General features: G+C 32.6%; 1 protein-coding gene across 1 annotated transcript in view; it reads left to right on the forward strand.

Moving 5' to 3' along the window:
• The first annotated feature begins 837 nt into the window (after positions 1 to 837).
• The window catches only part of LOC139519524 (ATP-dependent RNA helicase DHX58-like), a 30,849-nt gene continuing 7,220 nt past the window's right edge, over positions 838 to 24,466 (forward strand). The window contains exons 1-16 of the mRNA XM_071311644.1: positions 838 to 1,188; positions 3,047 to 3,169; positions 4,217 to 4,543; positions 5,527 to 5,664; positions 6,572 to 6,706; positions 7,329 to 7,670; positions 8,468 to 8,584; positions 9,134 to 9,427; positions 14,872 to 15,053; positions 15,619 to 15,803; positions 19,968 to 20,163; positions 20,609 to 20,771; positions 21,246 to 21,341; positions 21,801 to 21,961; positions 23,281 to 23,419; positions 23,980 to 24,219. Coding sequence (XP_071167745.1) covers positions 1,044 to 1,188; positions 3,047 to 3,169; positions 4,217 to 4,543; positions 5,527 to 5,664; positions 6,572 to 6,706; positions 7,329 to 7,670; positions 8,468 to 8,584; positions 9,134 to 9,427; positions 14,872 to 15,053; positions 15,619 to 15,803; positions 19,968 to 20,163; positions 20,609 to 20,771; positions 21,246 to 21,341; positions 21,801 to 21,961; positions 23,281 to 23,419; positions 23,980 to 24,219 — 2,983 coding nt within the window. The 5' untranslated portion in view covers positions 838 to 1,043. The remainder of the gene's footprint in view (positions 1,189 to 3,046; positions 3,170 to 4,216; positions 4,544 to 5,526; positions 5,665 to 6,571; positions 6,707 to 7,328; positions 7,671 to 8,467; positions 8,585 to 9,133; positions 9,428 to 14,871; positions 15,054 to 15,618; positions 15,804 to 19,967; positions 20,164 to 20,608; positions 20,772 to 21,245; positions 21,342 to 21,800; positions 21,962 to 23,280; positions 23,420 to 23,979; positions 24,220 to 24,466) is intronic.

Below are 24,466 nucleotides of genomic sequence, written 5' to 3' on the forward strand. Positions count from 1 at the left end.
CTTCTCATCTGAAACTACTGAGCCAAATTTAACCACACTAGGCCACAATCATCACTGGGGTATCTAGTTTAAAAAGGTGACCCGTCCAACCAACCAAGATGGCCGCCATGGCTAAAAATAAAACATAGGGGTAAAATGTAGGCTTATAACTCTGAAACCAGTTAGAGAAAATCTGACAGGGGGTTAAATTATTTTTAAGTCAATACCTATCTGCACTGGAATTTTCAGATGAATTGGACAACTGGTTATTGGGTTGCTCCCCCAATTGGTAGTTTTTAAAGAAATTTTGCCGTTTTTGGTTATTATCTTGAATACTATTATAGATAGAGATAAACTGTAAACAGCAATAATGTTCAGCAAAGTGGGATCTAAAAATAAGTCTCATGACCAAAATGGTCAGTTGACCCCTTAAAGAGTTATAGCCCTTTATAGTAATTTTTTTTTAAATTTTCATTAATTTGGTAAATTTTTACAAAATATTTTCCTCTGTATCTAAATGGCCAAGTTTATTATAGATAGAGAAAATTAGAGAAAATTGTAAGTAGCAAGAATGTTCAGTAAAGTAAGCTTTTCAAACACATCAGCATCACCAAAACACAATTTTGTCATGAATCCATCTGTGTCCTTTGTTTAATATTCACATAGACCAAGGTGATTTTTCATTTATAAATGCTTGCAATATCGACATAGTCGTATTTTTTGTCGAGTTCGTAGATGCCCTGTTAAGACATTTAATAGTTTGCTCGATAAATTAAAAAGGATCAATTGAAAGCAATCTACAACCATATATAGTAATACTGCTTTCATAGAAAATTACAAAAATTGCGGATTCTACCTGTGTTTTGTGGTTAATAACACTGCTTAATGTCCTCTTACTATCTAATCTGTTCTTTATTATGTTGGGACGAGAATACGACGGACGGACCTAACACAAGGAAGGACATCTATACACTCTTTATTCGAGGTGGGAGTATAAATAGTCTGGAAATTTATTATCTAATTTAGGCATTGATCGGATTCTATTTATAGAAAAGGGTAATACCATGTTGGATTTCCGGAAATTTACAACTACGTTACATAATTCCAATACCAGAGAAATGGTTGGGGTTTTTATTCCGTTCCTGGCTAAAATCATAAAAGCTGGAGAACTGATATCGTCACCAAAGATTAAACAGATTCTGGGTGATGGTATGTAATTTATAATTGTCAATGCATGCATTTATTTCCTATCGTTTTTCAGTAATGTTAATTAAATTTTAGATTTGCAAACACTATCAGGTTGAACAAATTGATAATAAAACGTATGAAGATACGTTCTTTTATTTTCATATTCTTTGTTTATGCATTGTTATTACTTTAGATGATATCATGATAATCAATACATAAAGTCATGAATTTATTTATTTTGTCTCAAATATTCATGCTCTAGTCGTAATTACTTTTACTTTCTTATTTGTAAACATATAAGTGTCATATAAGATTTACAGGAAATTCAGTGAATAATTTTATGTTTATATTATTCTTTTACGAATGATGATTCTTGCAATCACAATTGAGTGGATCGCGTTACAAAAATTAAAATAAATCATAATAGCCTACAACAATTATATTGAATACATTTTTGTGCAAAGGGCCTCTGATCTTCATCTCTTTCCTTATTTTCCTTATTAACCATAATTAAACCAAAGATGAATCTATGCAAGTGTGCATCATAACAATAATTAAAAAAAACCAAGGCAGTACAACGTTATCATGGTTATATTTATAGTTCAGTATTAAAAAATACACATCAGGAGACAGAATAATAATAATAAAAAAAAAAAAACGGCATATAAAGCTGATTGCACACTCCAGATATTCAAGAGGTTACGATTCCCCGATTTTTGTTGCTTCCAAAAAAAAGCTATTAAGCCAAGAGTTCCTAGTGTCAAAGTTAAAGTCATCCCAAAATTTTTAAAATATTTAAAGATGTTTTAGATATATGTTGAAATTTCCAATTTTCAAAATAGAAGATATAGCATATTTACTATGCCTTAATGGTGGTCACTTATTTCTTCTTCTAATGGGATTAAAACCCCTGCCAAACTAGGACGTCCGCTTGGCTGTGAGGAATTTACAAGTTCTCAGCTACGTCCGGTCAGAAAGGGGTCGATCTTACAACACTTTTTGAGGGATGCTGTAGGCGACATGCTGTGCGACACTTGTCTCTATTATGATATCAAGCTATCATTTTCCAGTTGCAATGCAAAAAAGTCCGTACCTTCATCGCGGACGGCCTCTATTACAGGACATACCTATTGTATTTTTTTATTTATTTGTTTTCGTCCATAAGATACAAATCAAACATACCGGCCTAAAGATGATTAAAACTGTCGATCAGGGGCAGATAAAGCCATTTCAAATGGGGGTTCCAACTAGATGTCTCCATTCAAATGCATTGATCTTCCAAAAAGAGAGGTTCCAACCACCGGAACCCTACCCTCCCGGATACGCACTGGCCGATTTTGACAAATTTACATATGGCGAAAACGAGTTTGTAAAAATAGGAATCTACAGATAAGGACATGTCTAATAATCTTGCAGGATTATAAAATCAGTGCTTGATTTTAAGAAAAAAATACTTTCATCATCATAGTGAGATTCGATGTCCGCGAAAGATCCCTTACCAAGTCAGAACTGTACATGTTCTAATTTTTATCACCATATTATCTTTTGATATATAGGAAGTTTCAAGGAAAATATTTCATGATATTTTTAGTGATTACCTGCTTTGATGGATCTCTGGTTTTTTTTTCAACTTTAATTCAAGGTATTCCTTTCAATTGAACACTCGCTTTTTTTGCTGGGTGTTTATCTTGATAAATATATTTTGTTCATCTTCCATATCTTGTTTATTTTACATCAAATTTTCTTCTTTTTCCCTACACTCTATGGACTGCCACTTTCGAAGATTATTCTTGCTGAAGCATATCAATTTCTGATCTCTTATTTACTTTTCTTGCTGCTGTTTCATGTTTGAAAATTATTAGAGAGAAATTTGTTGTAGATGAAGTTAACAGACTGAGAAACAGCCAAATCACAGAGGAAAAGAAAGTTCAGGATATTTTAAACACTGTAGATCAAAGTAATAATTTGGAAACACTTATCGAAGTGCTAAAACAAAATCTTGGTAAATATCTTATACAAATACATATCTATTGAACTAACCACAGTTTTACCGTTATTTATACACAGGTATCATCAAGAAGATTTCAAAAGGGCATACGAAGTGCTTTTCGAGATTGAAAGTTCAAATTAGAAAAGGACATATTGGATACAATCAATACAGCATTATCCTGACGCTCTAAATAAAACGTCCGAGTTCGGGTCACATTTCGAGCGATATCTAACTATAACTCGAACTCTACCTCGAAATGTGACTTGAGCTAGCAGTGTAACTCGAACTATAACTCGAAATTTGAGCCGATCACTAACATGAAATCTAAAAAAAAAAATGGAACTGCAACACGAATGCGAACTCGAACTCGAAATAAAAATACAAAAAAAAAATTGGTTATTCTGATTCTTACTACTACAACTCTTACACTTTTTTGTCCAATCATTAATGAAAATGAAATAGTGAAAAAAATATATCGCTTTTAGCAGCATATGTGGTTCAATCTTGTCAAAATATGCTAAGAAACATTGATGATGAATTAAATCCATTGAATCCGTATTCCTGTGAACTTAAATTTAACCCCTTGTCTAGAGATGGTTACCAAACGAATTGTGCGTGTTTCTGGTTATTTAAAGGAAAAGAATGTCCTGCTTGAAAGTGAAACAAATGTAAATTACTTGATTTACTCATTCGATCCACAAAAAAATCATTCGTTTACAGGTAAAAATGATGATTAACATATATTTTTTTATCTATAATATGAAATTTAACAGACATAGAAAAATCAAAATGCACGAGTCTGCTATCTATATACATATATCTTTATTTATGTTTATATCGCTTATATGGCAATCGGAGGTCTTCGGGGGTCAACATTGTCAATTAGATGGCGTCTAGACTAAAATACGCACGAAATGAAGCAACATATTATTTTAGAATTTTAATAATTAGGACAAATGTTTTACATAGTTAAAAATCAAATATGTGAATTGGAGTTAAATCGGTGAACTTGAATTGCTTGGCCTTTTTACGTTAATACTAAATCTAACTTATTCACAGACTTCACCTTCGTCCCAGAAATACTTTTAAAGCAGTATGACCCTATTGTCGATGCACAACTGCAAAACATTATTGGTGTACTATTTGAGGAAAACATAGAAACCAAACCGCTTTCAGAAGCACTTAAAGGCCACGACTTGTTGACAGAACAGGACATACAGGATATTAGTACCGAATGTATTAACAGAGAAGAAAAAGCAGCATTGCTTGTGTTGATAAACAGAGTTGTCAAACCTCATCCTCAGTCCTGGTTCAAAGAATTTCTTGATTGCATCATAGGGATTGGAATGACAGAAATTGCAAGAAAGATTGACCCGGACATTAAAGGTTAAGTTCTTTGTAATAATAGGAATTTCATTAGAAAGAAAATATCGGCTAAGTGATTAATTCAAAATGCTACATTTACTTACCATGATTGCATTTAATATTTGAAATAAGAAGATGTGGTATGATTTCCATGCAATGCGACAACTCCCAAAATGAGACCAAATTACACAGAAATTAACAACTGTAGGTCACCGTGCATTAACCTTGTTGGACGAGCTTGTCGTTGTCAAAGCACTGTAAGACAAATAAATGATTTCTTGTAGCATGCAAATAATGGGATGTCGTAAAGACTATACATTACCCACCATAGTCCAAATGACGTGGATAAAATCACTTGAACTTCAAAAGGTCGCATACTATCCGTCAACAGCGAGCAAAGTCATACCATATAGTCGTCTATGAAGGAATCCGACACGACTAACTATTAAACTATGCAAAAGAGAAAAGAACAGCTTGTTTTGATAATGATGGTAAAACAATAAAAGAAAAATAAATAGGACAGACAGCAATAAACGAAAATCACTTAACAACAGGCAAATGACTTGGGATAACATATTTACGAGGACTCAACCTTCACTCTAACCAGGGACGGTATCGTAGAACACTCATTAAGAAAAAAAACCTACAAACCTTAGATGGAAAGGGGTTAGCTCGGTCAGATTGACAAGAACAAAAAGATAAAAAAAAAAAAAAAACCCAACATAAATAAACACAAGATATAATTGAGAATGGCAATTGGGATTATGTCAAAGAGACAACAACCCGACCAAGGATCAGAAAACAGCTTAAGGCCACCAATGGGTCAAACAAACAAGATAACAATACTGACAATAGAATAGTATTACTCAGAATTTCTGAAAGTATGTGTATACCGAAAAACTGTAACAACAGTGCTTGATAAAACTTATATTTGTTATTTATACACGCAATGAATGTTTCGTCATGCACACAGAACATACGAATCTCACTGCAAATATTTACAGGCTCTGATGCTTGTTCGGCAGAGGTGGATATTGATGATCATTGGAGGAAGTTGATTATGGAGTTGTGCCGTGGACAAATAGTTAAGAATGTGATACCATCTGGTTTATTGACTAATTTAGGATCAGTCTTCAGTATGGGTACGTTTATTTGATAAAAAGTATCATGAGTAGTCAAATGCATTATTATTATCATACGTCAGAAAATGCTACGACGACGCTAAGATGGTGAAAGAAGCAAATCAAGTTTCATTTCAACACCTAAAACTCAATATTCTCTCACGAAAAACCAAAAGCTAATGGACTGCGATTTTATTGCTGTTTTCAATTCTTAAGCCACGATAAGTTGGTCAAAAATTTATCCCATAACTGAAATTCAATTTTTTCGAATAGTGCAATTTAAGAAGACTCTCTTATGAAGTTCCAACATGTGTCGACATGCGTTCATCAGTTTGGTATACTTTAAAATGTACAAGATTGTAGTTTTCGGGGACGGGGATAAAAATTTATCAACATCCATGCCCTAAATTTGTTTTATCTTATATGTCTTAAACTAAATATATCAAGAGTCGATATAAATTCAATATTTAACACATCGTCTATAGCGCTATATGCAGTATCGGGGAAGACATCGGGACACCAACATTGAGATTAATGCTTTACAAAAATAAGTCTGGTTTTCAATGAGACATTAATTCATTTGCAACCAAATAAAATAGACCAAAAAGCTATATGCAACTGCATGTTCTCTTACGGTCTCCAACATGAGTAAAGTCCAAGCTATAACAATGATAATGCCAAATAGTATATCAATACGTCAAATTTAAGAGGTTTTTGTAATTCAAAGGGCTTTCTTAAGACTACAAAACAATAGCCACTCTATGTTTTATTTCGAGCTTATTATTGTAAAAAATTTAATTGCATATTTTCTTTTGGGGAAATAATTAACCTGTATGACCACATATGTATATTCTAACTCAAACGCTTAAATGAAACAATTTTTTATCTGTTTGCATATCTTTATGTAAGTTTTACTGCTCACTTCCAGATGAAAAAAGGTCTATTAGATCACTTGAGAGAATGGAATCGCCACAGAGTGCAATGGAGAAGTTACTGGATATGTTAGATAAAAAAGACTATGAAGGAAAATGGCAGATCTTCAAACAAGCATTAATAGAAGATGGTAATAAATCATTCTTTCTTCAGTCAACCCCAAGCCTTTTCCATCCCATCTCTCTGAACTAAATAGGAACGGAGCGATTTGAAATCTATACTATATGTTAATATTATATCATTTGTTTAAATGTGGTCAGATCAGATTTTTTTGGTGTTATTCCCTTAAAAAACCAGGCTCTGTCATTTAAACAAAAAGTAAGTATTTCTTCAAAATCTCAAAAACTTTACATTTAAATATTACTAAACTTAATAGTATTACTTCTTACTTTGTAATTGTGGGCTTTCTTTAGTCTTTGTTACCAAATTTAGGTTGGAGTAAAAATATAAAAGCAATGAGACATTATTATGTGCAAAGACCGTTAAAATGTGAAAAGAACTGACATGATGAACATTTTATAATTGAATTTGTGGTTTTAAACCTAAAGTTTTGTTTTTTTTTGGGCCAGAAAAGTGTTTATATCATGGGTAAACGTTCATCTAAATATGACATGATGACATACAAAATCGAAGTTATATAAATCAAAACGACAAAATACTCGAGAAAGTTCTTTACCTGATTTTGAACGACTAGTATGAAAGACGGCATTGCAAAAGAAAATTATATGAAAAAAGAAATATTTCCTTTACAGACTATGAATGGGTAAATGATTTCATCGAAGGAGATTTTGTCAGCTATGAAGATGCACCCACTTGGGAACTTTTAATAAATCTGTTTGAGAAGACATTGTCTGAAACTATAAGACCTCGAGAAATTTTACCACATTTAAGAGAAAAGTCTTTGATAAGTGACAAAGACTCGCAAGAGGTTGATAATATGAGTAGAATATATGGTGAAAATGAAGCTGTGTTCCGACTCCTGACTTATCTTCCAAAACGGAAACCCAAAGACTGGTACCCAGAATTCATGCAAATACTTTATGAAACTGGTTCTGCACATGTGGTTAAAGAAATCGATCCAGAAAAGTTTGAAAGTGAGGGAATTATCTGTATAAAAATACATTCACTAATGACTTTCATTTATGAAATTTTAAAATTATTTCAAATTATTATACGCAACACAACAACTCTTTCAATGACTGAATGTAATTTTCCCGTACGACAGTATTTCATTTTCTAAGTGTACCGATGACAAAAATAAATATTCTATTGGACAATGTTTTTATTGGATGCAAGTCCATCGTGAAATAATGCAATTGTTTACCATCTTTTTTTCCTGCTTTAAAGATTCATCGAATGAGTAAATATAACACATTCGTTGTCTTTTTTTTTTATTAAGAAGGTCGTTTCTTCAAAATTAACCCAATACTTTTATCCCTTAATTCATGACATATTAAACCAATTGGACAATTGGTACATCCATTTCTATTTAAAAAAAGAGGACGAAATATACCAGAGGGACACTCAAACTCATAGATCGAAAATAAACTGACAATGCCGTGGCTAAATATGAAAAGACAAACAGACAAATAATAGTACAGGAAGACACAACATAGAAAACTAAAGACTAAGCAACACGGATCCCACCAAAAACTTGAGGCGATCTTATATGCTCCGGAAGGATGAACAGATCCTGCTCCACATGTGACCCCCGTCATGTCGCTGTTTATAGTCGCTATTTTCATAATTTCGTGCAAATAATCATTTGGGTTCTTTCTAAAAGCATAACAAATATTTTTCATATTTATGAACTTATCTTTATAATTCTATTTTGAATACATCATTCTTCTGCTATTCTCAAATGATTTTCGAACATGTGAATCTTTTCAAGAGCTACAAGCCCGTAATTGTGTCATAACTGACAAGATGGATGTTGATAAGGCAGAAGAACCGACGGAAGGAGACCTGACTAGCATGGAGTATGAAACAAAAGAAAACTACATGTCTGGTAAAATTTAACTCAGTATCCGACATTTTAAAACCTATATAGTAAATTGAACATCATATTCAATATCATAACAATACTACCTGTGTTTTACGTAAGATTCATTTTCTGTTGACATAGCTTATTTTAGATCTTACCTAACCCTTGGCTAGCAGAGGAGGGTGTTGGATCGTAACCCTTGGCTAGCGAAGATGATTATTTTAAAGCGAAACATAGCTGAATTCCCGTGCCAGAAAAGCTGAGAGCCAGTATCAAAATGCGATAAAAATGTATTATATATTAATTGGGGACTATTTTTTTTAAAGTAACTATGAGCATAGCTGATATTCATAGTGTATAAAAAAAACCAACAGTTTTGTTTAAATCGCAAACCTAGACAAATTTATTTAAATTGATCTGATATGTTATAAATGAGAAAGTACTTTTGAAAATGACAAAATTAAAGCATTATGTGGAGAATAACAGTGGTCTGCTTTTATGCAAATTGAATCTCTAAAATAGGCTTCACATTTTAGTGATACTGAAATACTTATATTTAATGCTTTGTTACAGTTACAGTGCAACCCGAAATATCAATTGATAATTTGAGTGCTCCACAGACAGTGGATCAAGTTAGTCATCAACCTTCGGCAGATTTCAATTTGAATCAAGATGATGAAATTACAAAGGAGAAGCTTTTGGTAAAGAAAAAAGATGACGAAAAATACAACAAACTGTCAGAAGAAGACACGGAGTCGCAAACTGATACGGAAAATATAGTGCTGGACTCGCTTTTTGTTAATAACGTGAAGAAGGATATAGCAATGGAAGTTTGCCCTCAAAAAGTGAGCAACATATTGGGATCTCGTAAGTGTACACAAAAATTTATAGATGTTTGCTTTTTGATAATTTTGTCATGTCATGTAACCGTTTGATTGTTTATTAAATGTGAAAAGCATTGTTTGATATCTATTTCCAGTGGCGTAGCTGGGTCATTTTTACGTGTACTCCCGGGCTTTGGCGAGGGTCTTAGGGGTGCCAACCGTTCAATGTCAAAGCACCTGCTGGTAGTGGTTTCGAGAGGACGAAGTTCCCGAAAGCTATCGAGTTATCGAGAATGAGATCTACCATTCCTGTCAGCAAAAATTCATTAATAGCAACATACTTTTGAATCTAATTGGTTTATTTTTATGTTTAATTTTGAAATATGTTTAACTTATTCATCGTGTTAAACTGGAAGCTAGTGGTCATTGGTTTTAGAGAAAACGTCCAAACCAATATCACTTTCAAATATGTTTAAAGAGAGCCGTGAGTGAGCATACAATCGACAAAAGCACCTTTTAATGGACATGCACATTTAATTCTAACAGGTGCAATATAAAAATTCCCTGGAACACCTATGATTTCTTCCCACAAAAAGTGAATCAGTTTATCAGTCCCTTAAATTGTTTAAAAAAAACCTAAAATTCTCTTTTTATATTTTTTCTTGATCTAGAATATTTAAGTGTGCCAATATTTCATGACAATCTATGATGTTTTATAAATTGATCATTAAAAAACAATTAATTGCGTAAAGAATGTCCGGCTATGAGTAAAGATCAGAAAATAAACGTAAACAAATGCTTTCAAAATTTTAAAAACCTCTTTCAAAGTTTTATCAAATTCGATAAAGGTTTGACAAAGTAGTAAAATGTTTAATTAAGAATAAACAAACTTTAAGCCCAAACTGTGACCACTTATTAATTGCAGAAAGAATACCTTTTATCCGTTAAATGCGGGAAAATTAAAGCATTATTATATTGCTCTGGATACTCTTTTGATCATGAACATTTTTCTTCCAACTTTCGTAAAATTTCACGGAGAGCCATTCAAAACACTTTATCAATTCGAAATCTTAATATCGACGCCGCCGACGACGCTTTGACTCGCTTTTAAGACATAAATCACAGGCTCGACAAAAAATGCAAACCGCATATCGAATCTCAGCAGATAATGAATTGTATAAATATAAGAAAAGTACGCAGAATTCAAAGTAGATTCAGACTTTTACAGAAAATTGGAAGACATCTATAATAGGATCTAGTTGATTAAAGTAAATTCAGTCCCTTTTTTATTCACAATTACAATCCTCTGCAAAAAGAATCACACGGCTGATGTGCTTTTAACCAGATTTTCTGATTTTTTTTATTTTTTTTTTTATTTTCAAAATTCAAGTGTACGCCCGGGCGTTTTGACGTAAACGTAGCTACGCGCATAAATTTTCATTTGGTGACCTAAAGTTGTTAATTTCTATGTCATTTGGTCTCTTGTGAAGAGTGGTCTCATTGTCAATCATACTACATCTTCTTTTTTTATATTTAGAACGAATGTTGTTGATTTAATATTTGCATCTGATAATCTATCGTACTAAATAATTGTTAACATAATCGCTTGTAAGCAACTATTGAGAATTATTTTGATCACATTTTTGTGATCAACATAAAGACATATCACCCCTACCTTCTGTTGCTGTGTATGTGTACATTTTCATCATACGCATGCTATCCCTAAATTTTGATTTCTACCAGATAATAAATGCTTATTGTCAATGAAAATATTTTTAAAGTAAAACAGGACATACAGCAAATTAAAAACAAATAATAAGATAAATGATGAAAAAGACTTATTCGGTTGTTTTAAAAGGTTTGTCTGGTTCTACGTGTAAAAAAAATGAAATAGTCATGAAGTATCGATTTTGAAAATTGACATGTTCTTTGTACTGTTATAGACCAGTTTTAGACATGCAAATGATACCCGCAGCATTAAACCATATTTTGTTACACAAATTGATGAAGAACTGAGAAAAAGAGTAACACATCAATAAATGACCCAATTGCTGCTTTCCAGGTGCCTGAATTGTTCAACTATCAAGTTTACTCTTTTGAGGTTGAAAGAGTCATACTACCAGCTGAAACAAGAACTACGGTGAATGAGCTAAAATATGATACTATCTAGACTTGATATGAAATTGGAAGAGTTTTTTTTTAAGTAGCCGACTAGAATGTTTTGGAATAGACAAAGGGGACCTCTTTTGTTGATGAATCGACAACGTAGTCATAAAAAAACAACTTTAAAATCACTTTTTGGCAAATATTGGTTCATCGTATTTAGTGGTTCCTTTGCAGAAAATCAAACTATATAGAGACAATACAACAGCAATTGACAAATGACGAAACAGCAATATCTCAAACGACCTTTAGTCAGGAGATCTTAGTTCATTTCGAATAAGACTATCATTTTGAAAAGCAAATGTTTTGCCACTGCACGGTACAATTTTTTTTTGTGTTGATTATCGTATTAAAAGTTAACAATTCCTATACAAATATTTTAAGAGGAACTAATGTCCGTCAGACATTGTTTTTTTTTCAGGTTCAACCGTTTCTACCGAACAAATGAGCAAAAAGAGTGAGTTTGGAATGTCTTGTACATCTAACTTATCTGTACCAACCGGAGAGCAAAGACGTATGTTCCCTCTTGGTAGTGACTGTTATGTTACTGTGAATATATTTAGAGGTGCTCTACAGATACATATCCGACAGTTTTACAAATCTGGAGAAATTCTATGTCCTTCGAAGAAAGGTGTGGCATTTACTTTACAACGATGGTTGAAACTCGAGGATTGTAACAAAACGTTGGATGCGTTGATGGAGCAATGCCTAACTTGTTCTTTGGAATCCAAGCATGTGATTGATTTAGGCTGTAGTATATATGCAACAGTCGATCCTTTGTATAAAACAGTTGATCTAAGACACTTCTGGATCCCACCTGGAAAAACAAGACTTCAGGCAACGAGAAAGGGAATTTCTTTAGATAAAACTAAGTGGAACAATGTGAAAGAAGCATTTGCAATAGTTCGTGAATATGTTCCAGAATTAAATGATATTCAACTTTTGAATTAAGGTGTACAGGACTAATAGAACTTATTACATATCATATTTACTTTATAATTATATTGTAATTAAAAATGAACTTTAAAGTATGTTTAGTGAATAAATAAAAACATAAAAATATAATTTGCACAATAGTATTTGTTTTTAACTCACCTGGCAAAAAGACTCATCAATTGGCGTCCATTCGTCCTCTGTTGTTACAAAAAAACTTCTTCTCTGGTTTTACTTGGCTAAATTCCACAATCATTATTACAGTTTTTTGTAAAAAAATGTACCCTATGATCCCGCTTGGCAACCAACATGCCGAAATGCCTTAAATACAATATAGGGACAACATGGAAGTTTTGTCTTTTATCATGTTAACCGCTATCAAAGGAGAAAATATTCATCAAAACTGTCAGACGACGTCTTCTAGGAGTTATTGCTCTTGAATGAGGCATAATACCATTATTTTTCATTATTTAATACTTTCTGCAAAATTGTGAAAGACAGACAGAAACTTAAAAATGAAACAAACATCAGCGGGACAAGATATAAATATAAGTCTTCAATGTCAAATTCGTAAAACGACTACTAATAAGAGTAATTGCCATTAAATGATTATTTTTGTATGTATTTATGCGTATGTTTTTGTTGCTCTACAGTGTTTATCTTGTTCATGTGTTTTCCTCTTATAGTTGATGTGTTTCCTCGTTTATAGTTGATAACCCGGTTTTGTTTCCTCTAAATCAATTTATGACTTTTGAACAACAGTTTACTATTGTTGCTTTATTTGCCGAAAAACTTGAATATACTGCTTGTAGGTGTAATTGCGGTTTAAGGTCGAGTTCTATACCCTTTGTTATGGTTTGAACAAAATTAAAGAAGATAGAGAGAGAAAAGGAAATAGAAAATGATCTGCAATATAAGATTTGACAATATTTTTGTCCACCTATGGGCATTATTTTTGTCAGTCTTTAAATCCGTTTGTTCGCCCGTACGTCCGTTCATCCTCATTCATCTGTTCGTCCGTCCTTTCGTTCGTCCGTGCGTACGCCCGTCTGTACAGCTTCAGAATTAAGTGTTTGATCAAGTCAGGTTTATGCTTTTGGTCAAGGCTGTTATTGCTGATCATAAAGTCCAATCAGCTTGAAACTTAGTTTCCTCTGATATGATCTTTGTAATTTAAATGCCAAATTAGAGTTTGACATCAATTTCACGGTCCACTGAATATATAAAATGATAATGCGAGTAGGGCATCCGTATACTATTAACACATTCTTATTTACTGTTAGTTTATATGTTTCATCACTGTCGTCCCAGATAAAGAGAGGATTAAGCGTACACAAGCAGCGTAACCCAGTCAAATCTCTGGAGCCTGCACGTCTTTTTTCAATGTGTTGGAAAAACTAGGAACTGAACTTCTTATCTGCCTGTCATTCAAAAATTAATCAGCAGAAAAAACACGTGTATGTCAAGAAAGTAAACATATAGAAAAATCTAACATTTAAAGTATAATCGAAAAAAAGAAGCTAGAATTTTTGAGTAATTTCATGCATCGATTTTTTATATAGTGAACCGTAAAACAGAGAAATCAGTCGAAAGTTTCATATAAAATTAGTGAGTGAGTTCAGTTATGAATATAAAGACTGATTAGCCCAATTTAACTCTTATTTTGGGAAAACAACTAAGAGGTTCTTTATAAGAAGAGTTACTTTCATATCTCTAACAATATCACATTGGTCTTACATTCACATGTCTTTATGGGTGTATATGTAATAAACAATACGATTCTTTTAATATGATACGTTAGGAGCGCATTCACATTGATCTTGTGATCTTATAATTGATAAATCAATAAATAACAAAAGATGTTATTCTATTTTATACAGTTATTCTCTCTTGTCTTACATTCTATCGATATCTATATTTTGGCATTGCAAAAGGTCATGTTTTTTTCAAACTGTTCCTGACGTCTTAACACTAATTCTGTTGGACGTGATTTTAGTGATTTTTTTTGTGTTGGGTAACAGTATTTATGGTTAATAGATATGAATTGGTTTTGATATTGCTTTAAAAAAACTGCTAGTAGTCCTTGATAGACATTTGGGCCTTTTGTCTTTGTGCAAGTTATTTTTTCAAATGACGAGTCAAGCCCTGCCAAATTGAATTTTGAATTTGTTCATATATCATATATCATAAAGCACGGTAGCTTTTAAATAACTAACTTCTGGCACAACAACTGGACATACATTTGTCAAATATTTTGTCATAATTTAAAATAACATGTTATCGTCAGTCGTATGATCACAATTGTGGCCACCTAAAAATTTTTCATTGATTTGTCTATCATAATTCAATTTATTGTAAGTTAAGATAAATTTCTTTGTTTTATTTTAACAGCATATGATGCAGTTGGAAACGATGATCAGGACTCGGACACGGATAATGAGATAGTGAAAGAAGAACTACGCCTTAGAGGTTATCAAATGGAGTTGGCAAAACCTGCGTTAGACCACAGGAACTGCATAATTGTGGCACCCACTGGAAGTGGGAAGACATATGTTGCACTCAAAATTATACAGGTGATTTGAATAGAGTTCACCACAAAAACAATGCAATTTTGAGAGAGAATAGACACAAATAAACTCATCATAAATACCAGGATTGAAATGTTGTATTAGCGCCAGACGCGCGTAGTGATTATAATACATGTACAAACGCAATCAAATGGAGTTGGCAAAACCTGCGTTAGACCACAGGAACTGCATAATTGTGCCACCCACTGGAAGTGGGAAGACATATGTTGCAATAAAAATTATACAGGTGATTTGAATAGAGTTCACCACAAAAACAATGCAATTTTGAGAGAGAATAGACACAAATAAACTCATCATAAATACCAGGGTTGAAATGTTGTATTAGCGCCAGACGCGTGTAGTGATTATAATACATGTACAAACGCAATCGCATGGAGTTCAACTATTACTTTCATAAGTTCATAGTGTAACTAAATCCTTGATCGACTTTGCAACTCCTTGATTTCACCTTGAGGATTTTTCTTTTTTTGCATTGTCTTCTGGAATCTTACTAGAAATTTTTTGAACTTTTTCAATAAGCAAAACTGACATATTTTAATGTTATTTTCAGGATCACATGGAAAAGACTACTGACAGATTCCCTAAAGTTGTGTTTTTAGTAGAGCAAAGTGCCCTCGCCAAACAACAGGCTGATAAATGTAAAAAGTATCTATTTAATTACAAAGTTAAACTGATCACTGGGGAAATACAGAGAGATGCAAAGATACCAAAATCATTATCTTCATGGTTAAATAAGTATGTATACTTGATCATTTAGCTTTGCCAATTGAATTAGGTACTCTCTCAGTTCGGGGGAATACAATATTAATAAATAGTTAAAAGGATATTCATGTTAGGTAAATTAAATATATTTATATATATATATATATATATAATCGTGATGGAAACGGTGAGTGTACATGCACTAAACATATCTACCTCGTAGTGAGTAATCGATTAGATCTGTAACATTTATTCAAAATACTGGTATGTGCTCAAACATATGATTTATAAACAGATACATAATCGTGTCGAAATCTGGGTAGGTAAATTATGGTATAGGAATCAATTTATATGATTGTAAAAAATCTCACTATTTGGTTTTTGTGCTTTCCTGTTATATTTAGGCTTTTTAAGCTTTGTCTCAAGCATACTTGATGAAATTATTCCAGATTCGTACACCACGAGTTGTTGACACGGAAAAATATAAGTTTTAAATACCTCATGGTGCTGATAGACCGTCAGTTCCTGAGGGCGCAAGTAGCGAGTGTTATTGGCATGATTCAATGAATGCTCGTTGTGTGTAAATTTTCCAGTCCATATAACTAATTGTTTGCAGAAGCTAATGCTGCATCTCCTTCCGGCATAGCGGACATTTGTTTTTGGTTTTGTATGTTCTTTTGGTCACTTTCCCTAATACTGTTTTATCATTTTGAATAAAACAAGAAACGAATTATTCTCTATTTTTGAGGTTATGCTGTAATTTGATATTTAGAATCGATTTCCATGCACAAAACATATGTTACTGGTATGACTTTCTTCGTGGTATACACTGAAGACCACATGACGAGATAACCTTAAACATGCTCTGAAATTTGTGATAATAAAAGCTGATAAATAATCTACAAAACAATAATAAACTAACTTATGTTTACTTGAGGAGGTTATAACATACGTCTACGTATATAACACAATTTTTGAATTGAAAATTGAGAAACGTGACATGTGCCCCTGTAAAGCAGAAACTGCTAAGCCAACAACATGGAGAATCACAATGCACCTTCGGTTTGTTCATGTTGCTCAAATTTTTTTCGGACCTCATTTTTTATGGACTGTTCTTTAGGACTTTTCTCATATTATAATGTGCTGTCAGTCTTTGCATCTCAAATATACGAGTGAACTCGAAATTAAGGATACTACTTATACAAGAAGGACTGCTTTCTACCTTGATCTTATCCTCAATATTGACACAGATGGACAACTTGACACTAAAATCAGTCGGGATGATTTCAACTTCCTACTTATCAATTTCCCTTAGATTGTGGATTTAAAGGGGGCACTAGATGTCAAATTCATGGTCACCGATTTGACTCAAATTTTCATATTTTATTTATAACAATGTAAAACATTTATCCAAACTATCAAAAGTGTGAAATAAACAGTTTAAAGAGCATAGAGTCAATAATATGTAGTTTCGTTTCGTGTGTATTTTAGTCTAGACTCCATCTAATTAAATATCGAGTTGACCTCAAACGACCATATTAGCGATGTAAACATAAATATACTAATGATTAGATATAAATAGATTAAGCCAACACGTGCATTTGAATTTTTATAGGTCTGTTTAATTTTATTTTATAGATTAAAAATATATGCTTCTCGTCGTTTTTACATGTAGAAGAAAGATTTTAGGTTGATCGAATCAGTCATCAAATGATTTACCTTTGTTTCACTTTCAATGTTGACATTCCTTTCCTTTAAATAAACAGTACACGTACAAAGCATGCGTTGTCCATCTCTAGTTAAGGGGTTAAATTGAAGTTCACATGAATACGGATTTAATGAGGTCGACTTATTAACTTGCAAGTGAATACGCCATTATCAATATCATTTAGCTTAACTTGCCAAAATTGAACCATTTTGGCCGCTAAAAGCGAATTATTATTTCACTATTTCACTTTTATTATTGATTGAACAAAAACAAATGATACTTTAAATTTTTATACATCTCGTAGCTAGTGCCCCTTTAACATTTATGTCGTCTGTCTACTAAGTACGTGACTTATTCCTGAATATGACTGTTTTACCGAGTGTGAATATGCATTGCTATACGACGTATTTAGGTAATTTATACATCTAATATTCATGTATTTATTTAAGATGATCTGTTGTGGTTTCGGTTGGATAATATGTTATGTCTAATAGTTTCAATACTGGCATTTTCATGATTATTGTTTGGACGGTATTGTAAAAATAATTGAATGAATTTCCAGATTACTTACTCGTTAAACCGTATGTGGTGTCCTGTGCTGTCTGTCGTTGACGGAAGATGTGCTTTGTTGTTCTGTGGTTTGCATGTTGTGTCGACTATTATATTATTTGCCTGTGCGATTCTCTGTGAAATTTTTTTTTCGTGTGTTTGTGTTGTATCTTAGTCACGTAGTGTTGTCATTTTTGCGATATTTTTTTTAACAGCTATATAAGCTTGTGGTTTGGCTATCCATTAAAAACAGGTTCAAATACAATTTCTGTCTTACAATGTCCTGTACAAAGTCAGAAATGTGAAACTTGTTTTCAAATAGTTCTTTTCTATGTAAGTAAGCGTTAGTTTGTGTTGCACCTCAGTGTTCCTGTTGTTTATTTTGTTTTCCTCTCATAGTTGATGTGTTTTCCTCGGATTTTAGATTGTAACCCGAATTTGTTTTCAATCGATTTATGAGTTTTAACAGCGGTATACCATTGTTGCCTTTATTTCTTCTAACTTTTTACTCAAATTGTCAAATTCCGTCAATCCATAAAACGTTATATCAATTTCCAGACGTAAAATACCCTTGAAATCGACACTACATAAGTTGAACGGTCATTATCACGAATTGTTTGACCGAAATGATGTTTTCGTGCTGATAGATTATTAGATACCGGTTTTCTCGTCTGATCTAATTTTACCGATTATGTCGATTGTGACATTTTTACCGAGTGGACATTCCCGTGGCGAGTGAGGAATTCATACCAGTAGAAGCATATCTTGTTGACGCATTCCGTCTCGCTTCTTTTGGAGTAAATGCGATTTCTGGCGGTTTCATTGATTAGTCTCTTACAAATCTATTGACGCGTTTTGAACATCGGTAAAGTACTGTCGACTTAATTCAACAGCTCATTCGGATGTCTTAATATAATAAAAATCAAGATAATTGTTTAAGAACAATTTGAAGTAGAAGCAATATTTTATTATATAAGGGCTTGACTCTAGTGAGGAATCTCTCACAGAAGCATTGCAGTAAACTCAACACAAAAGTCATTGATACTTCGACTGGAATAAAAACTAGTGCTTGCTGTTTGGTGTGAGCCAAGGCTCCGCGTTGAAGACCGTGCCTTGGCGTATAATCGTTTACTTTTATAAAATGTTTACTTGGATTGAGATTTTGTCTTATTGGCACTCATACCACATGTCTATAGACAAAAAGTAAACGTAGAGACAAAAGCATAATCACATAAACACTAATGATTTGTTATACATTTACTAATTAGCATCAGCATAATTTTGAATCAACCAGGCGGTTTATTGCTGTGGATTTTTTTCGTCCATTTGTCCGCCTGTCTGTTCGCTCTTTTTTCCTTTAATTATATCCGCTCATTCTCCTGAACCGTGTGGCAGAATTTTGTGTAAATCCTTTACAAAAGAATACTCACATAATGTAGTTTTGCACTTTTTATTTGATTCTTTCATCGGAATGGCTTTTTGAGAATTTTCTTTGGCAAAACACAACGATTTGTATTCTTTTCTTCCTTACCTAAATATCTTACCTTATATAACTCCATTGTGCGACTTATAGTTTGTTTCTGGCCCAAATTAGTTTTTGAGTTTCTGAATGCAAAATGTTAGACTTAACAGTTACGTTGGTCACACATTGTGTATAAAAAAAAAAATTAAAAATTCTCTCAGAATCTATAATATATACATACATGTGCATCTCTAATGCTATGCTTTTTGAACTGAATGATTTTTGAGGTTTTCCTACACAAGACATATACATAAGCACCCACACCACACAGTCTTTGATACACATGCATGATAATCTAACTGTGATATTGAATTTATTAACACATTTCCTTTCCAACACCTTACATTTTGTTCGTTGTGTTCCTTTAAATCAATCATTTAAGAACAGTGTTTTGTAACTGAGAAATTTTTGTATGTAGGAGGGACATTTTAGTTGTCACAGCGCAGCTGGTAGTTAATGCATTGAAGAACAATGAAATTAAAGTTGAGGACTTCACATTAATAGTATTTGATGAATGTCACCATGCAAATGCTAGTCATGCATATGCACAGATCATGGATGAATACATGGATCTTAAACTTGATGAAAGTGTTGATAAACAGAAATTGCCCTTGGTAAGTGTTTTATTAACAAATTGAATTTATACACCATAAAACACGCTACAAGAAAGCTTTTCACATAAACCGTAGAAACTCAGTTTTATGAAATGTTATTTAATAGCTCTAGAGTTATTATTAGCACATATAAGAACGAGTATCTGTGATCACTGTTGTTATTATGTCCATTTCAAATGTAAAGAGGACCATTTCACTAATGTTCATGTACACACAAACAAAAAAAAAATAAAAAAAAAAATTACAAAGCGCAGCACACAGTGCAGCACAGCAAAACAAAACAAACAATACAGGTAGAACCAATCAGAACAAAACAGAAATGAATAAAAAACAATAAAGGAAATACCTTATGTATGTTATAGTTTTTCAAAATTGCCTTAATTATGTACAGCGTATAAATCCGCCCTTGAATTTTACACCTTCAATTTCACTATTTTTGTTAAAGGTGGTTGGATTAACTGCATCTTTAGGCGTCGGGAAAGCTAACTCTGAGTTAATGGCACAAAAATACATACAAAAGATGATGGCAAACTTAGATGCCGAAGAACTGTCTACAGTTAATAAATGTTTACCAGAACTTACCGAGCATGTCATTGTTGCAGAACAAGGTACCTTTTTCTCATTTTATGCAGCATCAAAATTAACCAAAACAAGTATCTAAATACGAAACTGTTTTCACTCTGTTAAATAAAAATCACACGAAGAACACTTATACATTGATAGTTTGAATGTAGCACAATAAGATTCATTAGAGTGAATTTTAAGTAATAGTTATCCCATGAGGGTGCGGTGTGTCAGTGTAAGATTACCCCGATGACCGGAGGACACATCCGAATTACATTACTATTTTACGTCCCAGCTATACTAAATTAGATGACAAATTGGATGCAACTTTCAAAAAACAGCATTCTATAGAATGTTTTAGTGATGTGTTCCGTTAAATATAAAATACTATACATTTAGCATTTTTAATACATCTTATTTTGAATAATGTCATCATATTTCGATTAATATATATTTCAACTACTCACACATTAGACAAAAAAGTACAGGTTTATAATAACACGTTGTATTTTGCTTAGAAACTATATCTACTGGAGAGAGGAAGAAAAATTACTTTGGTGAAACACTTGTTTCAATGATGGATAACATAGAACAATACATGATCAACTCTTCATGTAAGTAGAAAGAAAAATACAAATTAACAAACGAAATAAAAAAATACGACCACAATTAGTTGACCATATCAAAAAACTAAAACAGAAAAAGATTAAGACAAATAGAAAAGAGTGTTTTGATTTTGTCTTGGAATAAGAAGTATGAAGCAACTTCAACACAATTTTTCGTTCAATTTGTTTTTTCGAAAGGTAACTTGCTATAAATGTTCTTGGTAGGCAATACTAGCGGTATGTTTCATTTTTCAATATTTCACCCGTCTTGCTAAAAAAAAAATCGTAACACATGATCTATTACATAATTTATTTTTCATGAGCAACACGACTGGTACCATAGCTGTATCTAGGACGTCTAACCCTTTCAATTTTGGAAGTTCTTCAAAATTCATATTTCTCTGTACTATTTTGTAGACAGTTGTATGTTGAGTTTTGTCTAACTGTACTATTTGTTTCTTTGATAAGATGCATCGTTCCTGCCTAACAATGGAAGCATATTAAAAGGCCCAGCGGACAAAGGATCCGACCCCTACACACAGTGGATTAGTAAACATTGGAGAGAGACGGCAAAACTGAACCATCAGGATGCACGACGATACTTTGAAACATGTAGACATTACCTTGATGTATGATTTTGGTTTTTTTCTCATTATTTTGTTGATATTGATTAAATTATATCTCCGATCTAAGAAGGTCTTTAATGAAAACGTCGTAAAGTTGAATTCTTTGACTCTTCGTTTTTACCCCATGCCGGCCAACAAATTGGACCGCGGCAGTAAATCGACTGAGCATGCGTGAAAACGTATAATTCAGATCGTAACGGTCTCCCAATTTGAATATGTTCTAAAAAATTTGCGTTTTTTGTGAAAAAAGATTGTATCTAAGGCATATTTAGGTAGTACACAACACTGCATTTATACATCATATCACAAATATTTCCGACTTTGTATGGTTTCAGTGGAATTGCGGCTCTATTAAATCGGTCTCTTCTTTTTGTAGTATAGATTTCCTATTTACATACAATGTATAAGTATATTTTCCTAATGAACGTTGTCACTTGTCGATTTAGATTTGTTACATAAATCAATCAGCTAAACAATATTTCTTTCTTAATCTATGTAAAAGAGGGACGAAAGATACCAGAGGGATAGTCAAACTCATAAATAGAAAATAAACTGACAACGCCATGGCTAAAAATGAAAAATACAAACAGACAAACAATAGTACACACGACACAACATAGAAACCTAAAGAATTAGCAACACGAACCCCGCCAAAAACAAGGGGAGATCTCAGGTAAAAATACATCTTGTAGCATAATTGTGTTTTGGTGTAAAGCTGTTGCTTATATCTAGAAATTGATGACACGATATTAAAATAATACTACCATTTCCATTCTTAATTTTATGACAAAATCCCAAAAAATACGTAATGATAACTAACAGAATTATTTTTTATACACATCTGATCCCATTCGTTTACATTTTTAAGTTTCCTAAATTATTTTGTTATTACGTTTTTACCTTCTCAATGGACTTATGAGTTGTGAACATCGGAAAATTTTAGTGATATCTAATTCTTTTTGGGAATAAATTACCAAAAGGAGCTACATTAATATTTGACAAGTTCTGCTGTAACATGCAACAGTGTTTGAATTTCCCTTGTCCTTGAATAATAACACTGGAGATACACGCAAAGTGTGAAATTCTACGCTTATCGGTACGCTTTATCTCACCCCATTTGAGATTCATATAATTCCGTTTTTTTTCATTCTGTCTGTCATATTAAAACGTGTATATCAATACCAAGTTATTCAACACACCAACCCCTTGGATGAAGATATGGGAATTTTCCTGAATTAATTGAGCCAAAGAGCAGTTCTACAAGGTCTTATTTCGAAATATCTTTTTTAATTTAAAAAAAACAGAGTGTTGTTTATTTACAGGTTTACAATAAAGTTTTGATTATATATGAAGATGCACGCGTGGAAGATGCAATGCTTTATCTTGAACAGTATCTTAAACGTAACAATGAAGGACTGAAAGCAGATGCTACGGATGACAAAATGCTGAAAATATACCAAAGTAAGATTTAACGGATTTGAAAGCATATATGTAACATTAAATATAATCAAAACCCGAATGAAATATGGAACTGACTACATACTCTCTTTCATGTTGATCGTTTTTAACATACAATTGCTTTCCCATTGTACCAGCGATATAAATTTTAGTTGATATATGTTTTGTTCAGACATAACAAGTTTTGGCATTTTAGTCATAACAAGTTTTAATTATTTTTATTTGTTTAATGCGCTTTATCTGCGTAGTTGATTTGATCTTCCAATTGTGTTGATTTTAGTGGCAATGGTGATTCCTGCATTGTCAAAACGCAGTGATGATGCACTAAATTATAAAGCCTGTATCTGTAATGATTTTGTTTGGTTCCTCCTTTAAATATGAAATGTATATGCATGAAGTTTTATTTGCATTGTTAAAGTACAAAATGTGCATGGAATGTCAGTTCTGTTTAGTTTGTTCAATTAGTTGACATATTTTATACATTCTAAATAAGAAATGGGTATTAAAAATACAAAATAAAGATTGTGTTTATTAATTGTTTATATATTAATTTTCTTTAACAGAAGGAAAACAAGTACTAAAAGCCTGTGTCGGAAAAGAAAATCACATTAACCCGAAACTGGAGGCATTGAAAGATATAATATTCAAGCTTTATAAAGAAAAGCCAGATTCTAGGGTGATCATTTTCATCAAAACTAGAGAACTTGTCCAGGCAATTGAAAACTGGATGAAAGATACCGATGGTTTAAGTTGTTTAAATCCAGTTAAATTTGTCGGAACGCAAGCAAGTGGAGAGAAAGGAGGTGAGTCGAGTAATGATTGAAGAAATGTTATGTATAATTGAATATGAAGTTGAAAAGCAAATTAAAATGACTAACTGAATCAGGGCACACTTTTAATATGACTAGAGTGATATTGCAACTATAACACATACGAATTATCACGTACTGTCTGCCATTGTGCTTTGAATATTTCTGTTGTCTATACCAGTAACAGTCTTGTCTATCCTCTGTCATGACGAATTTTGTTTCAATTTCAAAACTTTCACAT

This window comes from Mytilus edulis, chromosome 4 (genome assembly GCF_963676685.1).
Source record: "Mytilus edulis chromosome 4, xbMytEdul2.2, whole genome shotgun sequence".
In the NCBI taxonomy this organism is placed as follows: domain Eukaryota; kingdom Metazoa; phylum Mollusca; class Bivalvia; order Mytilida; family Mytilidae; genus Mytilus; species Mytilus edulis.